Genomic DNA, 27,552 nt, shown 5'->3' on the forward strand with positions numbered 1-27,552 from the left:
GCCTGCTACACATGATTGGTTAGAGGAGGAGTTTTAACTAGACTCACAGATTCAAGGATCTGTACTGTAATGCTCGGTTTGAATGACAATGGAAAACTGCACATGGCAAACCATGAAAATCTTAAATTTCATCATTGCAAAGAGCTTCCAAAATTCTCTGGCTGACACTCATCTGCTATTGACTTACCCACAAGAAAGAAAACAGATTGCCACATAGACAAAGGGCTACAGGACAAAATCTATTACAGGGCTTCAATCCTGGTTCTAACACTTGACTCAAAAGCATAAAAGACTGTTCAGAAATCACGTTGTCTCTGAATTACCATTTTCCTATTTATACTGTAAGTATCCGTATCAACTGTTCTGTCACATGCTGACAGCTAAACAACAAAAAGAGATTTATCAGAAAGATTAAGACTGCACATGTAACTCAAATATTCAGAGGAAATAAGAACAATAGGCATTACAAAAGCCGCAGTGTGCAAGTGGAAGCATTGCTGCTCATGGAATAGCATTTCAGACCTTTCCAACATGCTAGCTGATCTCTCCAGAAAATATAATTTAAGCAGGCATTATGACTATGTAAATGTATGTGTTCTATTCTGCTCAAACTTCTTTCTACTGAAACTGTAATAAAGACAGACAAAAATAAATCTGTTATTCTTTTCAACAAGGCTCAGATGAAGGACTACCAACGGGAGCTGGATGATGCACGGGCTGCCAGAGAAGAAATATTTGCTACAGCCAGAGAAAATGAGAAGAAAGCAAAGGGCCTGGAAGCAGAACTCATCCAGCTTCAAGAGGTAAAATGTGGGAAACTTAGAGCAGTATGAAACAGACTACACATGACCTTCAGTAGCAAAATAGAACTGCAATGAAATAATGCAATAGCTATTGGGGATGGAAAGCTATAAGAAGAATTTGTAACAAGTTCCATGTGCTCCATGCACTCTACTCAAGTTGTTGGATCTACAACTGAGCATAGCCAGATTAAGCTGAAAAAAATCACCTTGGAGGAAGGCACAGTTCACCAGTCTTAAAGGGAAATTAACTGTATGATCCAACACAAATTGTTTTCAAGAGCTATAAATTCCTGAAGTCTTGGCAGTGCCATTATTCTTTCATGTATTAAATGGCAATCTTGTGACCAAAACCAGTAAAATAGAAACCAGCTGATAGGCTGAATATAATGTATTTCATTGTACTTCCCTAGGAATCATGATATGACAAGAATTTATTCTGTTAACAAGACAACCCATCTTACACCAGTTTTAGGAAGTTCAGAGTCTTGTGTATCGTGCTATAACTGTTTGTCTGAACACTTACTTGCTCATTTCTTTACTATGCTGCCTTTTCCTTTCCTCCTAGGATCTGGCTGCTGCAGAGAGAGCTCGCAAACAAGCAGATCTGGAGAAAGAAGAGATGGCAGAGGAACTTGCAAGCGCTACTTCTGGAAGGTAGGAATAGACTGGATTACTCACAAGTCTGTAAGTCTGTAAACATGCTGCTGAATGTTGCATGGCTGCTAAGAGAAGTTATGTTCCTCTCCCAACAGCTGTCTGGTCTTGACAACACAACATGCACACATATGACTAGTTTCATTGAAATACCTAGTTCTCTTTTCTTTACTAATTATTGGCAGTTCATAATAGTTTCAGACACATTCAACTGGTCAGAGCCATAACTACACACTTACTAACTTTAAACTTACAGGACAAGCCTCCAGGATGAAAAACGGCGCCTGGAGGCAAGAATTGCCCAACTGGAGGAAGAGCTAGAAGAGGAGCAAAGCAACATAGATGCAATGGGTGATCGCATGAGGAAAGCGGTACAGCAGGTAGAGCTCATTTCAGCACGTCACTTTCTGTTTGTATGCCAGCAAAAGCTATTTGTAGTTCTGAATAAGTATTTGGAGAGTTGCCACCCCAAATTACCACCTGTCATTTCTCTGAAAGCATGCAACACTTTTGACAGCATCCATTCTCACCCTTGCAGGCAGAGCAGCTGAACAATGAGCTGGCAACAGAGCGCTCAACTGCACAGAAGAATGAAAATGCTCGGCAGCAACTGGAGAGACAGAACAAAGAGCTGAAGAGTAAGCTGCAGGAGATGGAGGGAGCTGTGAAGTCCAAATTCAAAACTACAATTGCTGCTCTGGAGGCCAAAATTGCTTCTCTGGAAGAGCAATTGGAACAGGAAGCCAGGTACTGGTCTCACAGAGGGCACAGCTGTCCATTTATTATTCCAGTTAATGAGATAGAAAGTAAACAAAGGCGTACAGGGTTTGTGTCATCAGGCTCTCAGTGCCATTAAGGCTTGGTGAAGTCTCTCCCTCACTTAACATTTATTAGACATATGGCCAGTAACTGGAGTTGTTACAGGTTCTGATTAAGAATCATTTTATTGCTGAAAAGTTCTACTGGTGTCCAAGGCAAGGATCTGCTCCCCTGCATTTTGGAACAACTGCCCTATGACCCTGCCAGGTTAATTGCCATATTGTGGCAAATGCCACATTGTGCCATTTGTAGGATTATTTGTTGAGGAAATCACTCTGTGTTTTAGAACAGATCTCCTGGAGCACCTCTAGCATACAGCAAAGACACATATTTGTTTTGATCAGAGGAACATGACCTTTAAGCTTTGTTTAGAATTCATCTGTTAAATTCAGTAAGGCCTTTAACATACGGGTCCTCGGTGCCAGTTTCATGAGCAACATGCCTGAGGCAGGTGAAGGCTACAGACTTTCCACATCACCAAATGTTGCACTGTCATCTGCAGAGAGAAGCAGGCTGCAGCCAAGACGTTGCGCCAGAAGGACAAGAAGCTGAAGGATGCATTGCTGCAGGTGGAGGACGAGAGAAAGCAAGCGGAGCAGTACAAAGATCAGGTATCAGACTGTGTCATGAGGGTCTTAGTCTGGGGCACAGGGATCTTCAGGTTTTACCCTAAGAAAGGAAGATTCCATGTTCTGCCTCAAAGAAACATGCCTCTAGAAAGCAGACTGTCTGCTTCGTTTCTCTGCTGGGAGAGCTATACAGCCCTTTGCTAAAAGATGGGACAATATAATTCTTCTTCCATGCCGAGTCAAGTGCCAAAGCACTACTCCTTGTCAATCCACCAGCTGCAACAGTCTGCACAGTGATATACAGGACCATCCACAACATCCTCACTGGTATATGGAGATGATGAACGCATTTTGTCCGAAAACTTTAGCTTTACTTAATGCACACCAACCTGCAAGCCACAAAAGCAGAGGTAGGACTGTGCAGCAAAAGAAACAACAAGGTAGTGTCTGAATACAATACCTACCAGCAAAATGAACTCCCACAAAGCCAAGTTATTTTTACATTTTTTGGATTTTAAGCTTCTGCCTTTGATTCAGGCCATGTTTCAGTAAAACTCCCAAGAGAAGTATGAAATTAAAATGAGGAATGTAAAGCTATTAGGTCTGTTTTGAATTAAAGCGTTACTCTAAAATTTCCCTTTAGGCCGAGAAGGGCAACACACGACTCAAGCAACTGAAAAGGCAGCTGGAGGAGGCTGAGGAAGAGTCTCAGCGTATCAACGCAAACCGCAGGAAGCTGCAGAGAGAGCTGGATGAGGCTACTGAGAGTAACGACGCCCTGGGCCGTGAGGTTGCAGCACTGAAGAGCAAGCTCAGGTAGAGTGCCCTTGTTTGGGATAGCCATTCCCACTCATTGACAGCTTTGAAATTTGGAACTAAACTAGAGAAGTGGGAAAAAAAAAAAAAATCTGTTCAAGTAAAGAACACACACTGATCATGCTGCAAAGTTACTCACTCCTTGTATTAGCTTGGCAGATACAGCAAGAGGCCAAAGTCAGAAGGTGAAGTGCATTTCATAGACTGCAGCAGTCTCAGGATTTCAGCTGCAAGATGAACAACTGTGATAACATGGCACAGACCTTACTCTTTTTCTAATCAATACTCCTGTTGCCTTAAATAGGAACAGAATTAGGCTTGGTTGCTTTTGAAAACACCCTTTATGTAATGGCTGTATCTATTTGTACAGAAGCAGTCACAAAAGGGTAGAAATGCTTGTGCTTTTCACACTTTCACACATGCACAACTCACACACAATGATCGTAAACAGTCTTAGACAACATCACAGACAGCAAAAGACAAAGCACATTATATGGCTCTTATCCAAAAGTCTCTTTGGACTTCACCACAAAGGGATGCAGTGTCATCAGACCAAGGAAAAGATCAAAATGTCCCTTTTGCATCTTCTTGTTAAACCTGACTAGGAAAAAGATAAAGCTGTGATCAGTCAGCTACGTACCTGAGTTCTCCTGCAGTCACTGGGTTTGAAAACACCAACTCACTGAAATAAAGAGGCTGGCTTGAATAAGGAAATTGCTCTATCTGCATCATCACACCATAAAACTGCCTTCTACCTAAACCCAACAGTATTTCAGATGAAAGTAAAGCACCTGCCTAGTTGTGTTCTTGAAGCGGTTTGCCAGTGTGTTTACCAATAACATACCAATAACAATGAACCTTCAGATGTAGATTTACTTCAAAGTGAAGAGTTAGGGATGTGGTAGCCTTTTCCATTAGCACCATCTTGGGTGGTGCATGCTCCTAGCTGCTTTCCAAAGGAGCAGCTGAGTCCAGCCCTTTTTACATAGAATAGCATAAGGCTCATTTTTGTTATATCTAAATGCAATGTAATTGGATGTAATGTACTTTGTTTAATTATTTAAAAGTAATCTACCTACCCCTGATCATGACCATGTGCTTAGTATAACTGCCCAGGACTCTTTATCTCTGTTTCAGAGGGACACAGGAACCTTCGCATGACTAAGCAGGTACCATGCCTTCAACTTTGCAGCTAGCTTGTGTTGCACAAGTTTCCATTTTCTTTGGCCCAAGTAAAAATTATGTGAGGTTTCTGCAAACTGTGAAGGCTTGGATATCTTGGCATTAACCTGTTTTATCAAAAGAGACAAATATTACAATAATATAGCTACCATCAGCTGTTCATCAGTGATACATCTTTCTTACAAGCAGGTTATGTACTGATGTAGACTTACCAATGTTGCATTCTCACAAGCTCTACCAACAGAGTACCTAAAGTACTCTGAATTTTTCTGCATGAAAATTGTCTTTTTTGCACCTCATCTTTGTGCACAGCCACAAAGATTAAAATTCTTCAAATCAAATACACCACTGATTAGTAAAATTGATTAAAAGGACTAATGAACATGAAGTGTCACAGCATGTCATTAGAATTTCACAGCATTTCTTATGCATATTGTAATGCTGACTCTAAGGTAAGACCCCATCTAACTCACCTGAGATTTCAGAAGATCTTACTTGCATGTGATTTATCACACTTACACCACACAATCACAGACAAAAGAGAAAATCTTGCCTTTCATTACATAGCGCTCCATGCCTGTATTGCTTACAAAGGACTATTACTTAGGCTTTTAGAGCTGTTTTGCAGGCATTATATTGCTTGTCTACTGTTATTAAAACACAAAGCACAGACACAGAAATTAATATTGCCACTGTAACCTAGCACAGCATTATATTATACTTTATGACATTCTCTGGAAATAGGAATAATACCTGCTGTTGCAAAAATTAAAGAGCTACTGCCTTGTAATATTTGTATATCTTCTATTTTACATATGCTGGATTTTGCTGTGAATACACAAATATTTAAAGATGATGTCTTGTCCTTGCATGTGCCTTTTAGTCAGCCTAATGTTTCCAGTCAGACTACTGGAAAGCACTACTCCAGTAGCACTTGTTCAAAGGTAGATTGAATACAGAGATGCTAAGCAAACACTAATGCTCAAGGCTTGTCTCAACTATACGCATTATTCTAAAGGTACTAATGCAAATGACCACATGAATATTACCAAACCCATAAACCTGTTTAAGAGGAACAGATATAAACAAAGTGTTTATCCACAGGGCCAATACCAGTTTAAAGAAGTATTAAGTTTATGCATATTGCAACAAGTTTATGTTAATAAGTCACTAGTTCACTTCTTTGTAGCCAAAACTGTACTGCACAATTTGGTTAGACTCTTGCTGTTACTCACCACCAGTCCCACGTTCTCTTACGGCACTTCAGCGAATTACTGCAGCATCAAGAGAGTTATCTTACAAATGAGTTGTGAGTAATTGAGTCCAGATAGCAGGAGTCTAAGGGGGTAAATAGTTCTTCCTGGCGAAGACTGCTATCTTTATTGACAAGAATTAATGAATTTGCTGACCTAACTAGAACTTTCTTGTTAAACAGTAATAACAAGTATCTGCTATCGTAAAATAGTAGACACTGCTGTTAAGACTCTGCCAAGCTCACGCCAGCGTAGAAGTGACATACCCTACCCTTGTGTTCAATACACGCCATTGGCACCAGAACAACTAAGGTTAACTAACAGCAGAGCTTAAATGAAACTTTGTTATCCAGCTAATTGCTTGCTCACACTGAAGTTTAAGGGCAGATTTGTGGAAGACAGACTACATGACACATTTCCACCTTGGAAACACAGATTTGTGCCTCTGAAATTTATAGTCCAGCCAGTGTTCCTACCCGTTTCCCTTGTATGGAAGATTGAACTTTGGACTTAAATAGCTACTTCAGAAAGGACAACACCGGCTTAGTCTTTTGCAAGGACAAGACAAGCCTTTAAATATTTATGCATGATTGCTGTACCCAAAAGTGCAGAGTCAGATGTATTTAACACCAAATTAGTAATTTTGGCACAACATTCAGTTATCATTAATTTATTTTATTGCTTATGTCTCTGGTCTCAAGCCTTTACAAAGGTTTGCTTAATGAGGGGCAAGTGAGAGGCCACGTTACAAAACTTAAGTGTTTTGTAGCACAGTAGCAATGGAGGCCAAGAAGAGACAAAGCCATCTTCTGTCTCACTTGCTCACACCTCCCCAAAAAATTAACCTTGAGGACCAAAGTGTCCCTGCCTTGGGCTGTGGCTATGAAATATATGGGGATGGGAGGGAGATGGGAGACGAAAAGGGGATGAGATGGGAAAAAGCATTTTCTGTAAGCTCTTCTGCAAGACACTTGCACTGTTCAGTGTCAGCACCTGAGTTACAACACAGTTCCAAAGCAGCAAGGGTTTCCTCTCTCCTTCGGGAAAGAGATTGGAGCTACTCACAACCTAGGATGCCATACATAGCAAAGCACCTGTGGTACTCTGACCAACACAGCCTTTGCAGAGAGGGACTGGGGGCTCAAAAATGCCTGCTGACACCCACAGCACTGCCCCAGTCCCAGGTCTCATGGGCCTTCAGTAACTGGTGGGCTTATTCAGACTGCAGGTCAGAAATTCAGCACAAGCTCACTCTCCCTCCTTGCTCTTCTAAAGGGACAGGAAACACACTCCCCTGCTGTTGTGGGTACAAGCAGCCCCCTTTCCCATTCCTTCTAAGCACAACCAATTGCAGTCCCTATAGGGGAAAACAGTGAAATGAAGGGAAGGGGGTGCGGGGGGGCAGGGTTGGGGCAGAGGAGACTATTTAGAGGAGAACTTTAAGCACAAGAACAGGAATCCCATCACAGTGCCAAGCAACTGGGAGTCTCAACCTGTCCGCAAATTACTCTTACATGCTACAGAACAGAGAGTTGTACGAGAGACCCAAAGCTCTTGCCTGTTCTGTGTTTAAAAACATCAGCCCCGCAGGTACTCTTACAAAACTCTATGCTTAGTTGTGAGAACTGCAAATGACCTAACACCTGATTTTTTATTATTTTTTTTTCCCCCTCTTACTGCAGGAGGGGAAATGAGCCAGCATCTTTTGCCCCACCCCGTAGATCTGGAGGCAGAAGAGTAATTGAGAATGCAACAGAAGGAGGTGATGAAGAAGTGGATGCAAGAGATGGAGATTTCAATGGAACAAAAGCCAGTGAATAAACACGCTTAAAAAATTGCACTGCAGCAAGGGAAGGGAGGACGATATTTAGCACTGTATAAGTCTACTCTTAGTGTCAAGGTCACATACACCCACTCCTCTGACAATGATAAAAGCACAACTGCCTTGTCTCCAATGTATAGGTTGACATTAAAAGTACTCCAAAACTTATTTTACCATGAAATGTATTTGAAAAGGCGGGGGGGGCTTTTTAACAGAGTAACTCTCTTTGAGAATCTTCCAGAAAGTGAGTTCTAGTAGCTCAGATGATTTAAATCCCAGTGAACTATTGTTTACATAGGATTTGATAGACTGTTGCAGGGAAAAAAAAAAAGGCATTGGTCAGTTAATCTTTACTTAAACTTTCATTTTGTCTTGAGTATTCAATATAGGGGTTTTTCCTGGTTACTACACCCCAATGCACCATTCACAAGGTGGCAGTGCCTTTTTAATCACTTACTGAAAAATAAAATATCATTTGTTCAAATTAAGCCAACTGTTACAGTTTTATATGCACCATGGATGTGCTTACACACTAATAAAAGGCTATAAAAACTACTCCAGTATTCTTGTGTACAGGTGTCACTTGGGTGCAATACAGCATGCCCAAAGGGAATGGGGCACACAGCAGAGCTTCTTTACAACTCAAATACTTTTTAGAAAAGGTTAATTGTAATCATTAGAACAAACCCCGGATTTTCTCCTAAGCAATTGCATTTGAAGGAATTAAAAATGAATGTACACTGAGTTGAATGTAAAATGACATGAATGTCCCATACCTGGGACAGGTTTGGTTACCTCATGGACACACGGTGCTAACTGAGGTGCCCTAGGATGTATCCAAGGGCTAGCAGACATGACACAGGACGTGCAGAAGACTTGCAGCATTCTGGTGCAGCAGCTGGAAAGCAGGCAGGGCCCTAAGGTTCTGTCTTTAGACAACTGAACCCACCCTTGAAGCCTGTATGCATTGGGATATTTCCAATTAAAGCAGGCTGAAAACAATTAGAAATAGCAGCCCACACTGAATGCAGTGATCCAAGCCAAGCCATTCTGCATTAAGGGATCAACACGCAGTTACTTTTTATTTTTGGAGCACTCCAACAGGACCTCAACCCACTCCTGGGAACTACCAGGACCTACCACAAATCCGTGGAGCTCTAGTACTTTCAGATAGGAGCTAGCTTTGTGGTCACACTGGGGCAGTAGAGAGCCACGCACAGCAAAGCCAGGTGTAGAATTACTCCAAATCGAGTACAGCAAGTTTACTCGATGTCTTAGATTGTACAGCCTGTGAACCTTAACCAGCATGACTACAGGGAGAGAAAGTCATGCAAAAACATCCACCTTGACAGCTAATGCAATCATCTTCTAAATCTAAGCATTGTTCCAGAAGGCAGAGAGATCATGAAGTGGAGATTCAGACTAGGCACCATTTAGGCAGCAGAATCAGAGCCCAAAGAATTCTCTCTGCTCATGAAAGAGTAAAGGAAGAGTTTAAGTAAGAATCCATTTAGAACAATTAAGATGACAAGCTGCAGAGGAGGGGGGGTTAGCACCTCTTCATTGCTTGATCAGCCACACAGCCCAGCTCTCTAAACATGCTCAAGAGCTGGCTGTTAAGCACACAGCTTGTGAGCCTACATGTGTGGGAACAAGGAGACCAAGGAAGTCAAACTTCACATAGAATGGTCTTAAGCACCAATACTTGGAGCAGAAACAGCAAACTGAACATGGAGCCATTCTAAAAGGAATTCATCTAGAAAATTCACATGCATAATGTTAAAGATTGTTTCGATGGTTAGAGCACTGTCCTATCACTTCAGAAACTCAGGTTCCAGTCCCTGTTCTGCAAAGCTTGTGCAAAATAGGGAGTCAGAGTTTCTTTAGTAACACCACAGAAAGCATCCTTCTGCAACAGCAGCTGAACTAAAGTTCCTCTCTGTACCATTACAGAGATGACTGTTCTGGACTACATTATTTTGGTGGTTCTCAATAGAATATCCACCCATAGTCCATCTGATTGTATCTGTAGTCCCATTAATAATACATCTGTAAAATATATAATACTAGCATGGCCACGATTTTCCAACTTTCTACCTTGTCTCAATGCTGTGTCTCAATCTGACTGCAAGCCAACTTGCTCACCAAGCGGGCAAATTCTGGCAAGGTAAGGAAAATGCAACTTGTCTTCACTGATCCCTCTAGGCTACACAGTCCTCTGAACCGTACTCCATGCGTCAGCACAACTAACAAAGTAGCCCACACACTTCTGCTCCTCGTGGGTAAGAAAAGTGTCAACTCCCTGTGAGAGGGGAGGACAAAAATCATGTTAAAAGAGCCAGAGTTCAAGATTTTAAGAGAGAGCAACGCCAATACTAAGCACTGTAAATCCTAGAGCCATCTTTAGCTATGGCAATATTTACATTCTTTAGGGCAGGAAACCATGAGAAGAAAGATGTGTAGGAAAATCTTTGCATACGATTCAGCAAAACAATGTCTCTTTCATAGCTTCATTGATCAGAAACAGATGAGAAACTGGTAGCAAACATCTGTGCATAAACCAAAGTGACAACTTACAAAAAAAACCTCAAAATGAATCAACAACTAGGCATTCAAAATAAGCTTTATTCAGCTCCCCAGTTAAGCCAACTTTGTAGATGGCCTGAACAATGGGAATGATCTGTAGTTATTTCCTATTCCAGAGAAATAGATGCTTCAGTGGCTGTTTTCACAGCATTTTCTTAAAAAACAAAACAAAAAACCCCAAACCCATTTATGCATTCGTTTGTCAAGTAAGGTCTCCCCACCCCACCCCCCACAAAAAACATAAAAATTGTTTAGTCATCATTATTTTTGCAAGTACAGTCTTCTATAAGGTACATTAATACTGTGAGTGAACCTACTCCATTTAAAAAACAAACCAAAATGCAGTAATATTCTATAAGGGAAAATAACAGATTTAAAAATAATTCCCTACTCATATACACTTGTCTAGCATAAAGGACTTTTCAGGTTAAAAAACCATTTCTAAATTAGTAACAGCTGAAAGCATATATTCTCATAGAAAAAATAAAACAAGAAAAAAATCACTAATACCCAAGTCACATTAATAACGGAGCTTTGAAAAGCAGTAAACCCCACCTATTAAGATGTTAGAACTAGGAACTTAATCAGGTCTCTTGCTTCCTACAACAGGCTTTTTGGGCCACGACATGGAAAAAAAGATGTCTACATGCTAAGCCACTTTATATGCTAACAGTCCTTGCTGTTAGCTCTGGGATCTGAGTACTCTGAGCACTAGGCATTACTCACCTTTAACCATGACCTGTTCTTAATGGCAAATCATTGCTTAAAAAAACCCATCTTACCACTATAGAGGCAAGTTTTTGTGTAGCAAGATTCTGACCAGCAAACATCCCACAAAGAGCGGAGCAGCTTCCCTGCAGAAATACACCTTTCTCCACATAAAAGCACTCCTCTAATCCGGGTGAGTGCAGCACACAACACCCATGATAGAAAGCCAGCACAACCAGAATTTAAGCCAGAACACCATGGTGCTGTAGTAACACCAAAAGCCAAAGCCTGAGGAGCTGCATAGGAAATAGTGTCTCTGTTGTAAGCAGAGGGACAATGGCTTTGACTGGCAGTGTCAAAAGCAGCAACTTTCAAGGAGCTATTTACAGCAACTGATGTAGGAAGCAATTTGAAGTCCTGCACTGCTAGGCAGCATTGCTTTATCACACTACACACAGAAGTCAGCTGAGAGGCCAGACTGGGCAAGGCCTCAGGAGGCCATTGCCAATTGCAGGTTCTTGTTCAGTTCTCACCTACCCCAAGACTCCTGCCTGATTCTCACTGATATTCTCTTTAAAACTAAAGTTTAAAATATATCTTTTTTTTTTTTTTCCTTTTCGAAAGCCAGCAAGGCTTTTCATAGCAGCATCTTCACAACACTTTGCGAAGGATGGCTCATTGGTCCAGGAATATTTGAAGGCCGTGTTCCAAACTCCAGGCGTTTCACTAACCTGCAAATACAAAACAGAAGTTAGTGCATTTTTTGCTCAGTTTTACCATCTTCAGAGTAACCGGTCACTTCCAGAATACACCACCAGCTTGAGAAATCAACAGATAAAATAATATCACTCTGAGCACTAAGCGAGCCCGTTACTTAACTGGGCTGAGTTTCCACTGTAACACAGGGCTCTGTTTCCTCTGAGTAGTGAAAAACTATCTTTTACAGGTGCCGGAATTTCAGTTCTAGTATTACAGCAGTAGATGTATAATCAGCTGCATGAATATGTAAATGTATGGCACTTGAGGCTTTCTTGTAGGAGCTTTCATGTGGTTTCTCCCCAGGCTGGGATAGCAAGTACAATGTGGAACACTCCTTCCACGCAACAACTTTGGGCACTGGGTAACAGGACAAACCAGCATTCCCAGTGCAAGGATCTAGCTGAATAATTAAGTCTGGAACAAACTGTACTATAGGCACTTAATTTACAGAGAATCTAAAGAATGTGCAGTACAGGATTGGCAGGGTTTAAGCAGACATTGAACTGCAATTTGCAATAACCTTGCTGATTTCTCTTCATTTGTTTGAAAAATACAACCAGTTCAAGTGTTCAGAGAAATTTATAATTTGAGTCGGTAACTTCCTGTCAGCTGCTCCTTGGAAACACATCCTAGCAACCGTAAAACATTCTGACTGAGTGAGCCCATTATTTGCCTTTTTTCCAGTTCTCCCATAAATGACAATCTTAACTGTGATAAGGGCAATCCCTACATACCATAATGTTCCTGAGAGAGCACTTGTACAAGAACATAAAACAAATTGAGCCAACAAGCAAGAGCTCCTCTGTTGGACTTCATTCCATTTACACTAGGTTTATAATAAAATACATGTATTACATTTGCTTTGAATTTGTGGTTTTCAAAACTTTATTCCAGCTAGTCTTCAAATTTCAGCAGCCAGTGATTCCAAATTTTAAACTGATCTAAAACATTCAAATCAATTCTGGATAACTAAATTCCATATCTTTTGAAAACAAATCTGTCTCTAACAAAACAAAGACTTAATACTAAATGGAACAGTACCAGTCACTAAGTGCTAACACCAACAGTTCTCACTAAGACACAACAGGAGAGAACAGCACTCACCCTGTATCACACAGAGGCTGATGAGGACTCAGACGTGTTTCAAGGACATCTCTGTTCATGTACATGGACACCGTCGTTCTGTTTGGAGACTGGTCATACACAAAGTTTCGGCAAGATGCAAGTTTGGACTCCAAAGCCTAATGTAAACACAGGTGAGGCAAGTGTCAGATATCACCCTTCTCTTCCACAAGACGGCATTATGGCACACCAAAATGGCATTAAGAGTGTTTGTGGGGGTTTGTTGTTTCTTTTAGAATGAGCTGTCTAGTAGAGGAACCTGCTAAACCCCAGCACCACACGAGTTCTGAATTTTTGAAGAGATAAAGCCAGCCATCTCTCTAAAGCTAAATCTCTGTTTCTGTAGGGGAGGTTAAGGAATTGATGCTGTTCACCAGCAGGAACACAAAATCTTCAGCCTCCTCAGGGAGATTTTGACATCTTTCTTACAGGCATCACTTTTTAGATTACTAAATGTTCATTTGAGCTATCTGCTTCCCTAGACCCATATTAGATTGTACGTACTAGGTGGTACACCTGAGGGAACTGAGCCACAGATGCCCTATTCTCCACCACATGCTTCCATCCTACATCACTCCACCTTTGCTGCTGGGTGACTCCAGCTGTATCAGTTCTGCAGCTCAGCCCATCAAAAAGTCACACAAATGCTTGTGCCAACACAGCACTGGGCATAAGGGAGAAAACAGAAGGAAGTAATGGGATAACTTCCAGCATCAGCACTACCTTAAATGTCAAACTACAGCTTAACATGACATTAGGCCTTGCTCAAAAGACTCTTAAGGCAAACTTCACCAGAAGCCCTCTGGACAGCAGGCACCAGCCTTTCTTCTCTGCCTTTCATGGGAGCAGATCCCTTCTTAATTTACTCATGCCAATTTATTCTTTCCACACATGCACTTTCATGTGTGGAAAGACACACCAAATTTGTAGAGGAAGATCTTAACCCCATGTGGATAAAGTCTTAGAAAAGCAGAGCAGGGTCCATCTTTGTTTAGGGGTTGGTCAGAAACATACAAAAGTCCAGACCAAATTTCAAGGCCACACTTAGCTAACCTGGGGACAAGATACTCTTTCCAGTCTCCCCTGAGCAGCAGCACAAATAGTGCTGGCTGCAGTTTCAGATAGCTCTACCTTTCCAAAAGCATTGGCTAGCAGGTAATCACTCACCCCCACTTTTCGCAGCAAGTCTCCCACAATGTTAAGTGCAGATATTCTTGCAGCAGGTGTGAGAGGGGTTGTACTGTAACTGTCCTCAAGGCCTGCAGAGCAGGTTAAAGAAGGATACATTACTCATTTTAAAAAACCAAACAAACAAAACCCAAACAAAACCTTTGACACTGGAAGTCAGAAGACAGCCTGATATACAGAGCAGAGGAAACATCAATATCTTCACGTTTTTGTACCTCACCTCCAGATCCTTCATATCCATTAGGAATATGAAGCACTGTCTCCCTGAGACAGCTCAAGTTACACCATCCTAAGCTAAAGTCTCTAGACATGCTGTGGCTTGGGTTTCTAGAGATCTGTTCTACCAGCCTACTCTGCATCTCTGTTGCTGCAGTGGCACCAGAGGGATATGTCCTCCGGGAGGGCCATCATCTCTCATTTTACTACAAATCTCCAAACCCTCTCACTTTTATAGAAGCATTAATTCCTCCACACAAAACACATAATTTTAGATTAAGCGTACTGAAGCCCACAATCAAACTTTGTTAGTGCTCAGAGCTATAATATCAAATCATCAGAATGTGACAGTACAAGTCCCTGCATTTATACATACACATGAACACCGTTGCACAAATTTCTGGCTTTTTAACTAAGAAGATGGGAGAGCTAGTGTTGAAGGTCTGAAATACTGAAATAATCAGTGCTCACAAAAAAATAAGTAACATTATTGACATGAAAGCAGAGATATAGTCATTTAGTACAGACAGCTAGGATGACTTGTCAGTGTCCTGCTGTTCCAAAGTAAAACGAAAGCCTCTCTCAAAGAGCACCTACTCTCACAGAGAAGCCAATTCAAGTAACATGAGTGTGACATTAAAGATCACACTGAAGTTTTTAAAATCCTTCCCCTAAGATAGCCCAACATCTCTGGGACAGTTGTAAACTAATAGTAAAGTCCCAACAGCTCATCTTGTCCCTCACAATTATTATTACTGGACAGTTCAAATCAAATGGAAATGAACAGCCTATGAATAAACCCCAGAAATCACAGTCCATGAATACTGAGAGCATGGTGACTGGCTTTAGGTGTGTTTAACTGAAACACTCAACTCTGTTCCCTTCTTCTAATTCCTCCTTTAGCCAGAAACTATAGTAAAAACAAGAGCACCAAATAGTATTTCTGTGCTGGTTCCTTGTCAGTCACCTCTCCTAAATGTCGCAGGTGTGTGTATGTTGACATTGGGTGCCCGGTGCACTGAGGGAGTTGAAGGCACAGACAAGGATGCTTGGACTGCAGTGTCTGTTCTTTCTGTTTCCAGGGTAGTTCGCATTGGTGTTTTGGGTTTCTCCTGCTTCTGCTGCACTGCAAGCTCTTGTCGTAGATCTATGAAGGAAGCAACACAAAGCAAGCCTTTGGAGTACGTATCCACCAAGATAAAAAACAATGAGAAAGTTTGTTTTGCTCAAAAGATTGCTTCACCTCCACAAGGGAGGCAAAGTCACTTATCCTTGTAAAGATTACTCCAGGTGTACATTCAAAATCTGCATGATCACTAAAGGCTTTTCTAGGATTGTGACTCAAGATGTTTTTGTAGTATTAGTTCAGTTGCTATTATCTGGCTTTAATTTTCATACCCTTTCACAAGGCTCCTTTCGAGGCAGGGAATTAACTCCTTTCCAAATGTTACAGGCTGGTAAGCAGAGGCAGATCAAGACTGAGGCTAAGCAACTTGGCACACCTTGGCTACATTCCAGCTCGCTGCCAGGTTGAGATCCTACCTATTGTACCCTTTTCTCTACCCTGGTTTCCACATGAAGGAAACCTGAGCTGAACCCAGGTGGAAGCCACACCGTTATCTTGCCAAGGGATAGAGCACTTCTGCCCCACAGCCTGGCTGTAGCTTATGGAAACCACTCAAGGGCACAGAATCTGAGCAGAGCTGAAAATACGTGTTTTTCCAGTTCCATGGTCTCTCTCTCACCCAGCCTTATTGACAGATATCAAGAAGCTAGCACATGAGGCTATTCAAAGGTAACTAGAAGTTAGTCACAGCCCTCCTGTTTTACTGCCCCATTAGTGTTTCATTGACTCCACTTTTCACAGGCCAGGAAACAATGACATTAACAGTTATTAAAGCTGACCTTCGTGGGTTACAGGAAGCCAGACCAGCACATGCCCCAGCTGGACTGGCTCTTCTTAACCCCCTAAGGGCCTGAAGCATCACCACAGATTAGGAGAAGGCTGGAACAGACTTCTGCTTCTGTGAGCTGCTCTGGAACAAGGTCAGGAGTTCAAGGAGTGGGGGGGAACAGTCTTGAAGCTTCCTCATTTGCTTCTACATTTCAGAGAGCAGATTTAAAAGACGCAAACTTAAAAGCCAAGCTCTAAGATATATGGAGAGGACTGAACAGCTACAAGCCAGGAGGGGAGAAAGGGAGAAATACAAGTAATTTCTGTCTAACCTCTAGCTTCATCTTTCAGGCGCTGCACGGACTCCAGAAGGTTTTCCTTCTCATCCAGCTCACTCTCCAGAAAAGCATTTCTTTCAATAGCTTGGTTCAAACGCTGTTCAAAGTCCTCCAGAGACATTATAGTGGCTCTGAAAAAGAGTGCACAAGACGTCCCTATCAGATCTTCAAAGAACATAGAGGAACTCCCTCTCACAAGAAAAGGGATAACATTGCAGTTTGGTTTGGTTTGCTTTGGCTTATTATTATTTTTTATTTTAGCTTGTAAGATATGAAAGAGTGCAGTGGGGTGAATGGGAGGAAAAAAAAAATTATCGCATTTCCCACCTGCCACAAACCTCTTCACCACAATCATCACCTAAGTGATTAGTTCAGAATGGCAGTGCTAACGAGCACAGCATCACAAACAGCTCAGTGACACCATGCTCACAAGACAGACCAGGGGTGGAAAAAGAAAACACAGAACATGGATCACCTTTTTGCTCTTTCCAAGTCATCATTTGCTTGCTCAAGTTCTCGAATGTATTTCTGAAGTTGATCTTTAATAGCTTTTGTCTGTGCCAAGTCATCTTCCAGCGCAGAGATTTGCCTGTATCCTTCTGAATGCTGCATTTCAATCTTTTCCTAATCAAAGGCAAATCAAACAGCATATCAGGGACTTAGCAATGCACATTCTCTTTCTGTGGCATTGTATGAGCCCCATTTAAAGGCAGAGGCAGATGCTGTGAAGTTCTTTGAGAAACATCACCTTACATATGGTAAAATGCCAACAAAGCCAACTGCTTACATACTTCTGGGCTGCCAGCAGACAAGAGCTCTTCCTGTCACTCCTTATCAAACAATGGTGCTGGGGAGCAGTTCCCGACCTACACAACACAGGGACATTCCTTGCTTTCCCAGACAGTGAGACTCGGCATAATTCGAGCCCCAAGAGCTTTAGCAATGCACAAAGCAAGATGCAAGAGAAGCCACTTATTTTCAACTCCAATAAAAAGCCAAGTAGTACTTAGGAGCCTAAATAACAAGGAAAAAAAAAAATATCCAAGTGTGGCACTGTTACATACTGCTGTGGAACCAGCAGGATTCTCCACTGCCCCTGTGGTTTTATGAGCCCAAAGCAGGTTCAGAGTTGTCAATCACAAAACATTTCAGGTGCAGTTATGCAACATGCTTTGGATGTGAACCTAAAACAAACTGTCTCCTTTACAGCATGTACGCAAGGGTACATTTATGAGAGGCACAGGCAGGGAGGAAGGCTTAGCTTCTCCATCAAATATAAAAATATATAAAAAAAAAAAAGCAAATATCTCCTGCTATTGCTGCTATATGAGGAATTAGCTCCACATCATGTGACAGGGAAAGCTTCACAGCACACTGTCTACTGCAACCCTTTACACTCCACCACCTAGCTATCAGATCACTTCAACATGCCAGAGATTTTTTTGAAACTCCAAGATTGCTGTACAAGTGGCATTCCTGAAGTGCTTTCTCCATCCAGAATTTAAGTACAACACACTTGAACTCACTGAAAACAAATCCATGCACTGGAATTTGAAAACCATGGCATGTAGTCTAGCATGACTGGTAATTTGAAGACAGCTATTTTAGCACATGAAATGCATAGACAAGGAGGAGGGAAAGAGATACCCATGCTGAATTAAGAAATTCTTGATTACAGTGCGGTGACATTGCCATAATTCTGGATCTCTGAAGCATAGTTACACACTGGTAAGCTCAAAGCCACAAGCTGTGTGGGCCTCGCAAAGTTCACTAGTGTTGACCTAGATGCAGACACCGACCCTTGATGGGCTCAGTTAACACTGCTGCTCAATAGCTTCACGAGTTTAATGCTTTGCTCTTGAATTGATTCAGATAAAAGACCAGAACTGCAAGGTTTGAGTCTTTGTTTTTAGCCAATTGTAATAAACTATCAGCTGATCTGGCCATCAATGGAGTCTCTGTTCCTTCACTGCAGGCTGTTACTGCAGTTTTCAGGCTGTATGAATAGCCAACTGTTAAAAGGTTCGTTTCAAGTAGAATATGTTTTAATAAAGTTATCTACTGTGAAGAATAATGTAAGATTTTCTAAAATATGTTTACCCTCCACTTTTTGAGATTCTATGTTGTTTACTATTTTCATTCTTGACTGCTTTGGCTGGTTCATTGTCCCTTCCTCTCATCCTAGCTCCTCTAGAGAAAGAAAATAGTCCACACCCTCCTCAATTAAATGAGCTGCAGGTTTTATTTTTGTCAAACTTATGCCTTCTCCCCAAACCCATCAACTTACATAGGTTTATGAGGCTACACGGAACAGTAGACCAATACTCCATACAACATGCACAGCATTTAATACTGCTAAGGCACTAATACAGCAAGAACAAAGATCAGTGCAACGTAACAAATACAATGAAACAAGCCTTGGAGGTTTTGCTATCAAAAAGTGTGGGTGGGCAGAGTGGAATCACTAAGCTGGTGCTAGAGGGACAGAACCTCCGCCTGGAACGGAAGAGTATTTCCTTAAGACAGTAATTTAGACAACAGGCATTGCAAACCTGGATTAATCTGGTGATGAATCACTTATAAGTGATTAATCACTTATACAAATACCTTCACTCCCAATAGTTCATTACTGCATCCAATTGAGTAGAAGAATTGTAATTAATTTAATCTCTGCTTCCACATTGACCTAGCCCTACTAAATACAGTGTAGTGTTTCTTGCATGACTATACCTCACCTTGAAGTAAAAGGCCAACAAAATCAAACTTTTAAAAGGCACACCAATTTCAGTGACAATTTTTTTTCCAAGTTTAAGAAAACTTACCAGTATTTCCTAAACCTGTCAACCAGCACAGGGGACTAGTTAATGAGACTGAAATGAGGCAGACACATCACTCTTCATACTTTAGATAGCTTCATTATTTCTTAAGTCACTCTGGTAAGAAGTTCAATCTCAATAAATTCATATCATTTATGTTTTATAATTATGGAATTTAACACTTTTCAGCTGGTTCTTAAGTTTCACAGAAGGCTAACCAAGTGTAAAGAGGACAAATTATTTTTCCCCCAAGTACAGACAGATTCAGTAATGAAACCAGGATTGAAACTGTTTTATGCCTCTCAGTTCTATGTGTTACCCACCATCTGCTGCTTCCCAGCTTATCTGGAATGCCAGATAATAAACACACAACTACATTAAAAGGGTTTAAAACTACTGAGTTTTCTTATGTAATGCAAGAACACAGATGGAATGTTTGTATTTTGATTGTTCTGCAGTATTATCTGTGTCTGCACAATGCAGACAAGAAAGCTGTGAACAAAAGTACTAAGTAGATGGGAGAAGGAACGGAACAGCAGCTCTGTACATGTCTACTCTCCACTCTACTGCAAACAATTTTCTCCTGACTCAAATCTATCCTGACACATAACCACAACCCATGAACAAGGGTCCAGGAACATTACCAAGGTATCCAGCACCCTCAAAGCAGACAAGAGATTTTCTTTTTTGCAGTTTTCTGTTCAATTCTTTTGCAATACTGAAGGTCCCTGACCACAAGGCAAGCTGAATCTGCACACGCTTGTCTCATTTACCTTTGTACTTAGGATGTACAGATACTGTATGCATCATCCACTCTTACCTTAACTGACTCCAGTTCCATTCGCAGACGATTGTTTTCTGACAGAAGGTCTCTGTTTCTGGACTCTGTTTGCTGCAGCTGAGTCTCCAGTTCAGCTTCATACTCTCGACTCCCTTCTTGGAATTCACGCAATTCCTCCTGTGTATTCTCAGCACTAGAGAGCAATTCCAGCAACAGAACTCATCATAATGAACAAAGAAAAATACCTCTTGTACACTCAAGGTAAAAAAAAAAAAAAAATACTGCCCTTTAACACAGAACGCTCTATGCCCTCCTCCAACATATATATTCAACAGGAAGAGAGGACCATACACAACTGTTTCCCCCTCAAGCATGGAAAGCCACTCCATAGCAAACTCGTAAATAAAAAAAGCCCAAATAAAGAGAAAAAACCCAAAGTCTGTCTTCACACTATAGGCGTTGAGGACATGTGGAGTCTCTTTAGCTTGTACATTGTCTACTACCATCTGTGTATTTAATCTATTATTCATTTCAATTTTTTATTTGGAAATATGAACAAAGCCATTTCCATTTAGCAATAAAAAGTGAGAAAAAGAGAGAAAGATGGAGGGAAAGGCATTCTTACATTCTTCAACAATGCCATTGAAATAATCCTCCAGCAAGCTAAACAAGCAGCACTGAAAGGTCTGAACACCTGGTCTAAGGAAGGTCCCACCAATATCAGCATATAAAAAGTTTGGATTTTTTTCACCCTTTACTGCATTTAGAACAACACACTGAGCTAAAGGGAAAAGCAAAACATGTCCATTCTCAGCCAGGGATGATCCTCGTCCATCTACATGATGTCAAACCATTCTGGATCTACACAGAGATATAAAGAGCGAGCAGCAGCATCTGTCTGTCTGCAATGGCCCAGATCATCCACCCCCACAAGGTCTTGCAGTAAGTAATGTTTACCCAGGCTGTCCACAGACTGCAGTCAGAGGCACAACTTGAGCACACACAGTCCGACTCAAACCAGAGCAGGGACCAAAACCATCAGTGCCACAGCAGCACAGATTCACTGCTCAAATAAGCATAAAGGACTCTGGGCTGCCATATTCTATGCAGAAGCATTGCTGCTGCTACCACTCAAGATAGCCTGACTACCTTGAATTTACTCCCCTATGTGGTGCTATCTATGTCTTTGCATGCAGTGTTTACGCAGCTGTGCTAGTTTTGGCTGGGATAATTTTCTTCACAATAGCTAGTAAGGGGCTATGTTTTGGATTTGTGCTGGAAACAGTGTTGATAATACAGAGATGTTTTAGTTACTGCTGAGCAGTGCTTGCACAGAGCCAAGGCCTTTTCTGCCTCTCACCCCACCCCAACAGCAAGCAGCTGGGGGTGCACAAGAAGCTGGGAGGGGACACAGCTGGGACAGCTGACCCCCAACTGACCCAAGCGATATCCCAGACCATATGACATCATGCTCAGCACATAAAGCTGGGGGAAGAAGAAGGAAAGGGGCAGATATTCAGAGTGATGGCGTTTGTCTTCCCAAGCAATCATTACACATGGTGGAGCCCTGCTTTCCTGGAGATGGCTGAACACCTGCCTGCTGATGGGAAGTAGCGAATGAATTCCCTGTTTTGCTTTGCTTGTGTGTGCAGCTTTTGCTTTGCCTATTAAACTGTCTTTATCTCAACGCATGAGTTTTCTCAGTTTCACTCTTCTGATTCTCTCCCCTATCCCACCGGGGGGGAGTGAGCAGCAGCTGCGTGGGGCTTAGTTGCCGGCTGGGCTTAAACCACAACAGCAGCCTATCAAACAACTTAGAAGAATAAAGCCACTGCCTTACCACTGCTTGTATTTCATAGCCTGCTCTTTCCAGTATCTGGTTTCCTCTTCCACTGAGCCGAAGTTATGTCCTTCTGAGTCTTCCATGATGAGTCCTCAAAGTTTAAAACTCCTGTTTCATTTCTTCCCCCCTGGAAAGTTAAAGGATCAAGCATAAGAGCTAACGCAGTGAGCTACCTCAGTACCTTTTGCTGCAGAGCAGTGCACCCCTCCTCCCAGGAAGTCACTGCATGCCTGGAGACCAAACTAAAGACCACTCTTGACAGGACTCTGCTGGATAAACATGGAAGAATCACTACTGAGTAATCAGGTCCCTTTCCCTAGTTCTCCCAAGGCTGCTGCATGCTTACACCACATCCCCAGCAGTGAGCACCTTCCCCACCCTCTGACTACACAGCACAGAGCACCAAACCTCAGACTTTAGCCACAGCTGTCCCAATGTATGCAGAACACAAGTGAAAGAGAAGACATCTCAGGCACAACTTCAACTGCAAAGACAGTGCAATTAACGTCGATTTCAACAATCCTAAAGACACTTACCCTGAAATTAAAGAGAAACTTCAGAGACATAGATAAGGTACTCAAGATACTAATTTCCTGTGTTAATATTTCCAGGAACACCAAAGCTTTTTATGGACATAACTGCTGGACATGTGAAAAATTTCTCCCTAGGTCAACATAGACAAAACTACCCGACTTTATATCTGAAATATCGCAGTCCATGTATGGCTGAGAGCCACAATATACCTGGATACCTCAGAGGGCCATGGGAGAAGGTAGCTCCAGAAATTCCCAGGGAAGTGAGGATAAAAGCTCCACAGAGGTTTTAGTGGGATACCACTTGGCTGGACTAGGTATGCAGATAGATTGCAGCAACCCAGTGAGCAATCCAGCTGTCCCTGTGCCAGCATAGACCCAGTCACAGGACATAGTCCCAAATGGGAAAGACACGTGAAAGAGCCACAAGGGAATCAAGAACCTTAAGTTGGTCACTCCCACTTGAAGACTTAAGCATCTAGACACCACAATTAAATAAGTGCCCTCTGATGTACATTATGCACTCTAACACTAGCAAATACAATTTTATATGACAATGGAGAAACATCAGACCTAATGGTCTGGATAACCTGTCCATGTGCAACCCTGGGTGAGGCAAAGATTCCACATAGACATTATCAGTTTAATAGAAACACAAATACATCAAGGACAGTAAATAAAGGTGGAGTTGAACCATTCATGACAATGGCAGTTGTCAGAAAACTGTATCGCTGAAACCTAATGACTGAGGAAACACAGTTCTTCTACCAAGTTTTAGTTCCAGATCTACTGAGCAAAACGTTTCCTAGAGGTAATTCTGATGGAATAAAGAGGAAAGAAAATAGCCAAAGCCTTCAAAGATCATTTAGACATCAGTCCTGCCTTCTACTCTTATTTATGATACTCAAGAAATGCTGGAGTAGGCCTTCTGAGCAGCATGTCATAGCCAAAGAAAATGTGCATCCACTGCACATCTATTGAACGCAATGGAAAAAGTTATTCATAACCTGTGTCCAGACTGTCCTCTCCAAAAAATCACCTGGTTTAAACAGGATTAACAGCCTGCTATCTATCTGGTAACTCTACTGAGACAAACATAAGTGGTTCTTACCTCTACTACAGACAACAGTATCAAGTACTCAAAGTAGTCTGGGGATCTAAAGCCCAATTCTTACATACCCAAGCAGTGCTGCAAAGCACAAGTCCTTTTCACAGCCTAGGTGAGTTTCAGGAGATTATTGAGCAAAGAGTAAGCAACTGTCACAGCTAAGTGGGCTGTGCCCACCCACCTCAATGCACAGTAACAGCTACACACTCACAGAAATTACATTATTATTTAGAAGGGGAGCTGGCAGGCAAGGGGAAAAGTTACTAAGCTTTAGTTTTTATAATTCAGTTTCTTGACATAAAATGTCAGTTTCTTGACACAAAAGGCTGCTGCTCTTTGTATGTATTTACAGAAGTATCCACTGGGGAAAAAACAGAGGAAAAGGAGTGTAAGGAGGAGTGACTTTCCAAATAGTACCTTTGCCCATTAAAAAGAAAAGCATGACCAAGCATAATTAACATTCTTGACCTAGGATAGTTTACAACACATCTACTCTATTATTTTTTAAGTGAACTGAAAGTGCCTTTGATGTTAATGGGCATCCCCCTTATGCTCAAGGCACTGTGTACACACACACACACACACCCCCCCCAATCCTTGCAGCACATTTGTAAGGAAAAAAAATTTTCTCTTTTACAGATGAGGGACAGGGAGGGAGGGCCAGACACAAAGAAGTGATGCAGATGCAACGAGAAAAAAAGACAGACCAGCATCCATTACTGTGGAGTCAGTACCACAAAGGAGTCAAACCACTCCAGAGAACAGCAAGCCAGTGCTTCCTTTAGATGGTTATTCCTCACCACTTGGACAACAGGAAGTTTCTGTTCTTGAAGAAATACAGATTCCACCCAGGCTATGCCTGGTTTTGCTACACAAATTAAAATATATTTCAGAAGTCTCCAAATAGGAATTCTTCTGACACAAACATTACAATAAATCTCATATTTGTGTTCAGTCAACAAAAAGAAGTCAGACAAGATAAAGATGAAGGAGTGCAAGACATCTTGCCCCCGAAGACTTTCACATCACCCTTTGGAACCAAAAGACACAGCTCCTGTTGGCCTCAAAAGCTTGAATATGCTCATATCTGGCTCTCACTTGTGTTTTTATACAGCAGTTTGGAAGGACTAGAAGAATGTACTAATTTGCATTTTTTTAAAATTGCATGGTCACATACAAGAGAACTTTCCCTAACCAAGCCATAAGATATGAGAGTTCCACAGAACCTTGGTAACTTTCACAGAAGCATAAAGATGCTGTCCCCTTCGGTTTCTAAGTATGTCTTTGTAAACATGAGATTATGGACCCACTAAGGATGCTATCCGTTAAGAGTACGCTCTGTTTCATGGTTACCATTACTAAAGAATACTTATAATTTAAAATTAATTGTTAAACTGCACATATATGGAAGGACTGTGGACCTATATTTATTCCACAGAGATGACATAACATGGCAGAGATTGTTTCACTACTGTCCCACGCCACAGGCGCATGCTTTTTGTCCGCAACACACAAGGAAGATGTATTGGGTTCCCTGTACACCTCCAATACATCTCAGCTTACAGGGATTTTCAAACTAACCAAAGATACAGACTTAAACTGAAAAGAAAAATTCCAAGTTTTAGACAAAGTATTAAAGCTTTTTTTGATTTTCTGAAATTTGTTTAAAAACAAAACAAAACACACTCACATACATCTTTCTAAACTGCCTGTAGAAAGGCAAGGGCTTTGATTTTTTGTTTTTCCCCCTGCTGCCTCCCCCCCTTGATTTTTAACAGCTGGGAGACAGTAAGCAGAATGCCTGGAAAGTAAATTAAACCAATTAGGAACTTCTCATTGTCTAGGCTTACTACAAAATGGGGAGGGAGAGGGAGGTGAAGGAGGTTTTAGCAATGTTTTGTTACACATTGACAAACGTGGAAAAAACAAGGAAAGTCACAGTCTATAGCAGGCACACACTGGCTGCATCTTACTTGTTTTCGCACACATGAAGCCAGAAGAGACATCTGGCCAGACTTCCTGCGTGCAAGCAGCACAAGTGCTGGTCACAGACATTACAAAACCTCTGCATCATACAGGAAGTGGAAGTGTTCCTGGGTGGGGAAGGGACTTCTGCAAGGAGAAAAATACCTCAGCATAAATGTCACAGGAAACAGTTTCATACAAGTGAGAGCAGAATTGCAAAATTCTTAAGGAAAAAGAAACACTAAGAAAAGCCACACAGGAAATTATTGAAGGAACTTCAATTTGGGAATCAGAGTCTGAGTTCACCAAATTCATGAGGACCTCAACTTAGATTCTGTTTCAGTCCTAGAATAAAGGACTCAAAACAACCCTGCATAACGAATACTTTTTCTTTTTTTTTTTTTAAACAAAAGAACATTTTAGTTTGGTAAACAATGTTGGCCTATCTTTGTAGCAAGGCCTGATGGTCTGAGTCAGAGCAATTCATATTGTAATAAAAAAACTAAGAGTAAAACACTACCATAAATACTACCGAATTATCCATGGCAGAAATGATGAAGCTCCTACTAGACTTTTTTTTCCTAACTGTAAACTAAAACAAAACCACTCTTTGCTCCTGAAAAATAGCTTTCCCATCCCATGAAAATTACATTTTCTTAAAATAGTCCCCTCGCAAGGGTCCTCCTGTAACATAAGGGCCCATTTTCTTTTGTTTAAGCAATACAAAAGAAAATCACCACAAGAGAGAAAGAAAAGGAAGAGGTCATCGGAGTGCCTGGATTACTGCAGAATCCCCCAGCCAGCACTGAAAAGAGTTATCATCTTCTCAGGGTCTTCTCGACCAAAAGGCTTAATTCAGCAAAGCCCTCGTCTTTCCAGACACCAGTCCAGCTCCAATACTTTTGAGTTGCCAGCGATTCCTAAGCGAAACTCCGCAAAGTTTTCTCTCCTGAAATGCCTGACCTTGACGCTTCCAGCTGCCAGCCAGGAGGTCGGCTAGGCAGCGCTCTGGGGCTTCCCATCCCATTCCCATCCCATTCCCATCCCATCCCCATTCGGGGCGCGAGGCCGGGAGGGAGCTAAGCCAGCGGGCACGGTTCCCACGCTCCACTCCCCTCCCCTCCCCGCCAGCAACTGCGAGAGCAACTCCAGAAGCAGATTCAGGTTCGCAAGGACGGATGCGGGAAGGAGGGGGGCCGCAGACAGCCGGGTCCCGGGTCCCGGCTCCGTCTCCCCTTGCCTCCCCGACCCTGCCCCAGTTACCGCCGCAGGACGAGGGACACCAGGAGGGGCTGCGCTGCGCCGCACCGAAACCGCCCTTCCCTCCTCTGCACGCGGCAAGGGCGCTCCGCCAGCGGGGAGCCCCGGAGCGCTGCCCGCCCCCCCGCAAGCTGCCGGGCGGCGCAGAGCGGAACGGAACGGAACGGAACGGAACGGAACGGAGCGGCGCGGAGCAGCTTCCACGCTCTCACCGCCAACGCCGCCGCAGGACCGCGGAGCTCCGCGCCGGCAGCCGCCGCTCTCCCCAGCCCGGCCCGACACGGCCGCCCCATTGGCTGCCGGTCACGTGCCGCGCGGGGCTCCGCCAATCAGCGCCGCCAGAACGCGCCTGCTGGGAGGTTTGGAAACTTTCGTTACTTTCAAAAAGCGCTTGGGGGGGGGGCGGCCGGCCCCGGCCCGGCCCCCCGCTACCGGCCCCGGCCCTCAGCCGCGGCCCCCGGAGCGGGAGCGACGACCCGTCCTCGGCTGCGTGCTCTGTGCATGCTCACGCTCAGCC

General features: G+C 42.4%; 2 protein-coding genes across 2 annotated transcripts in view; one reads left to right on the forward strand and one right to left on the reverse strand.

Moving 5' to 3' along the window:
• Positions 1 to 7,917, forward strand: part of MYH11 (myosin heavy chain 11) — a 62,698-nt gene extending 54,781 nt beyond the window's left edge. The window contains exons 36-42 of the mRNA XM_075719239.1: positions 675 to 803; positions 1,369 to 1,457; positions 1,714 to 1,837; positions 1,996 to 2,204; positions 2,779 to 2,887; positions 3,489 to 3,661; positions 7,779 to 7,917. Of these exons, the coding sequence (XP_075575354.1) occupies positions 675 to 803; positions 1,369 to 1,457; positions 1,714 to 1,837; positions 1,996 to 2,204; positions 2,779 to 2,887; positions 3,489 to 3,661; positions 7,779 to 7,917 (972 nt within the window). The remainder of the gene's footprint in view (positions 1 to 674; positions 804 to 1,368; positions 1,458 to 1,713; positions 1,838 to 1,995; positions 2,205 to 2,778; positions 2,888 to 3,488; positions 3,662 to 7,778) is intronic.
• A 3,448-nt stretch (positions 7,918 to 11,365) lies between these two features.
• NDE1 (nudE neurodevelopment protein 1) lies at positions 11,366 to 22,304 on the reverse strand. Its single transcript, XM_009489760.2, has 8 exons — positions 22,167 to 22,304; positions 20,366 to 20,519; positions 17,205 to 17,353; positions 16,724 to 16,860; positions 15,465 to 15,644; positions 14,261 to 14,352; positions 13,076 to 13,212; positions 11,366 to 11,943 (listed from the first exon to the last, which is right to left on the reverse strand). The coding sequence occupies exons 1-8, from the start codon at positions 22,250 to 22,252 to the stop codon at positions 11,850 to 11,852; spliced, it is 1,029 nt and encodes a 342-aa protein (XP_009488035.1). The 5' UTR covers positions 22,253 to 22,304; the 3' UTR covers positions 11,366 to 11,849.
• Positions 22,305 to 27,552: the final 5,248 nt, after the last annotated feature.

This window comes from Pelecanus crispus, chromosome 11 (genome assembly GCF_030463565.1).
Source record: "Pelecanus crispus isolate bPelCri1 chromosome 11, bPelCri1.pri, whole genome shotgun sequence".
NCBI lineage: Eukaryota > Metazoa > Chordata > Aves > Pelecaniformes > Pelecanidae > Pelecanus > Pelecanus crispus.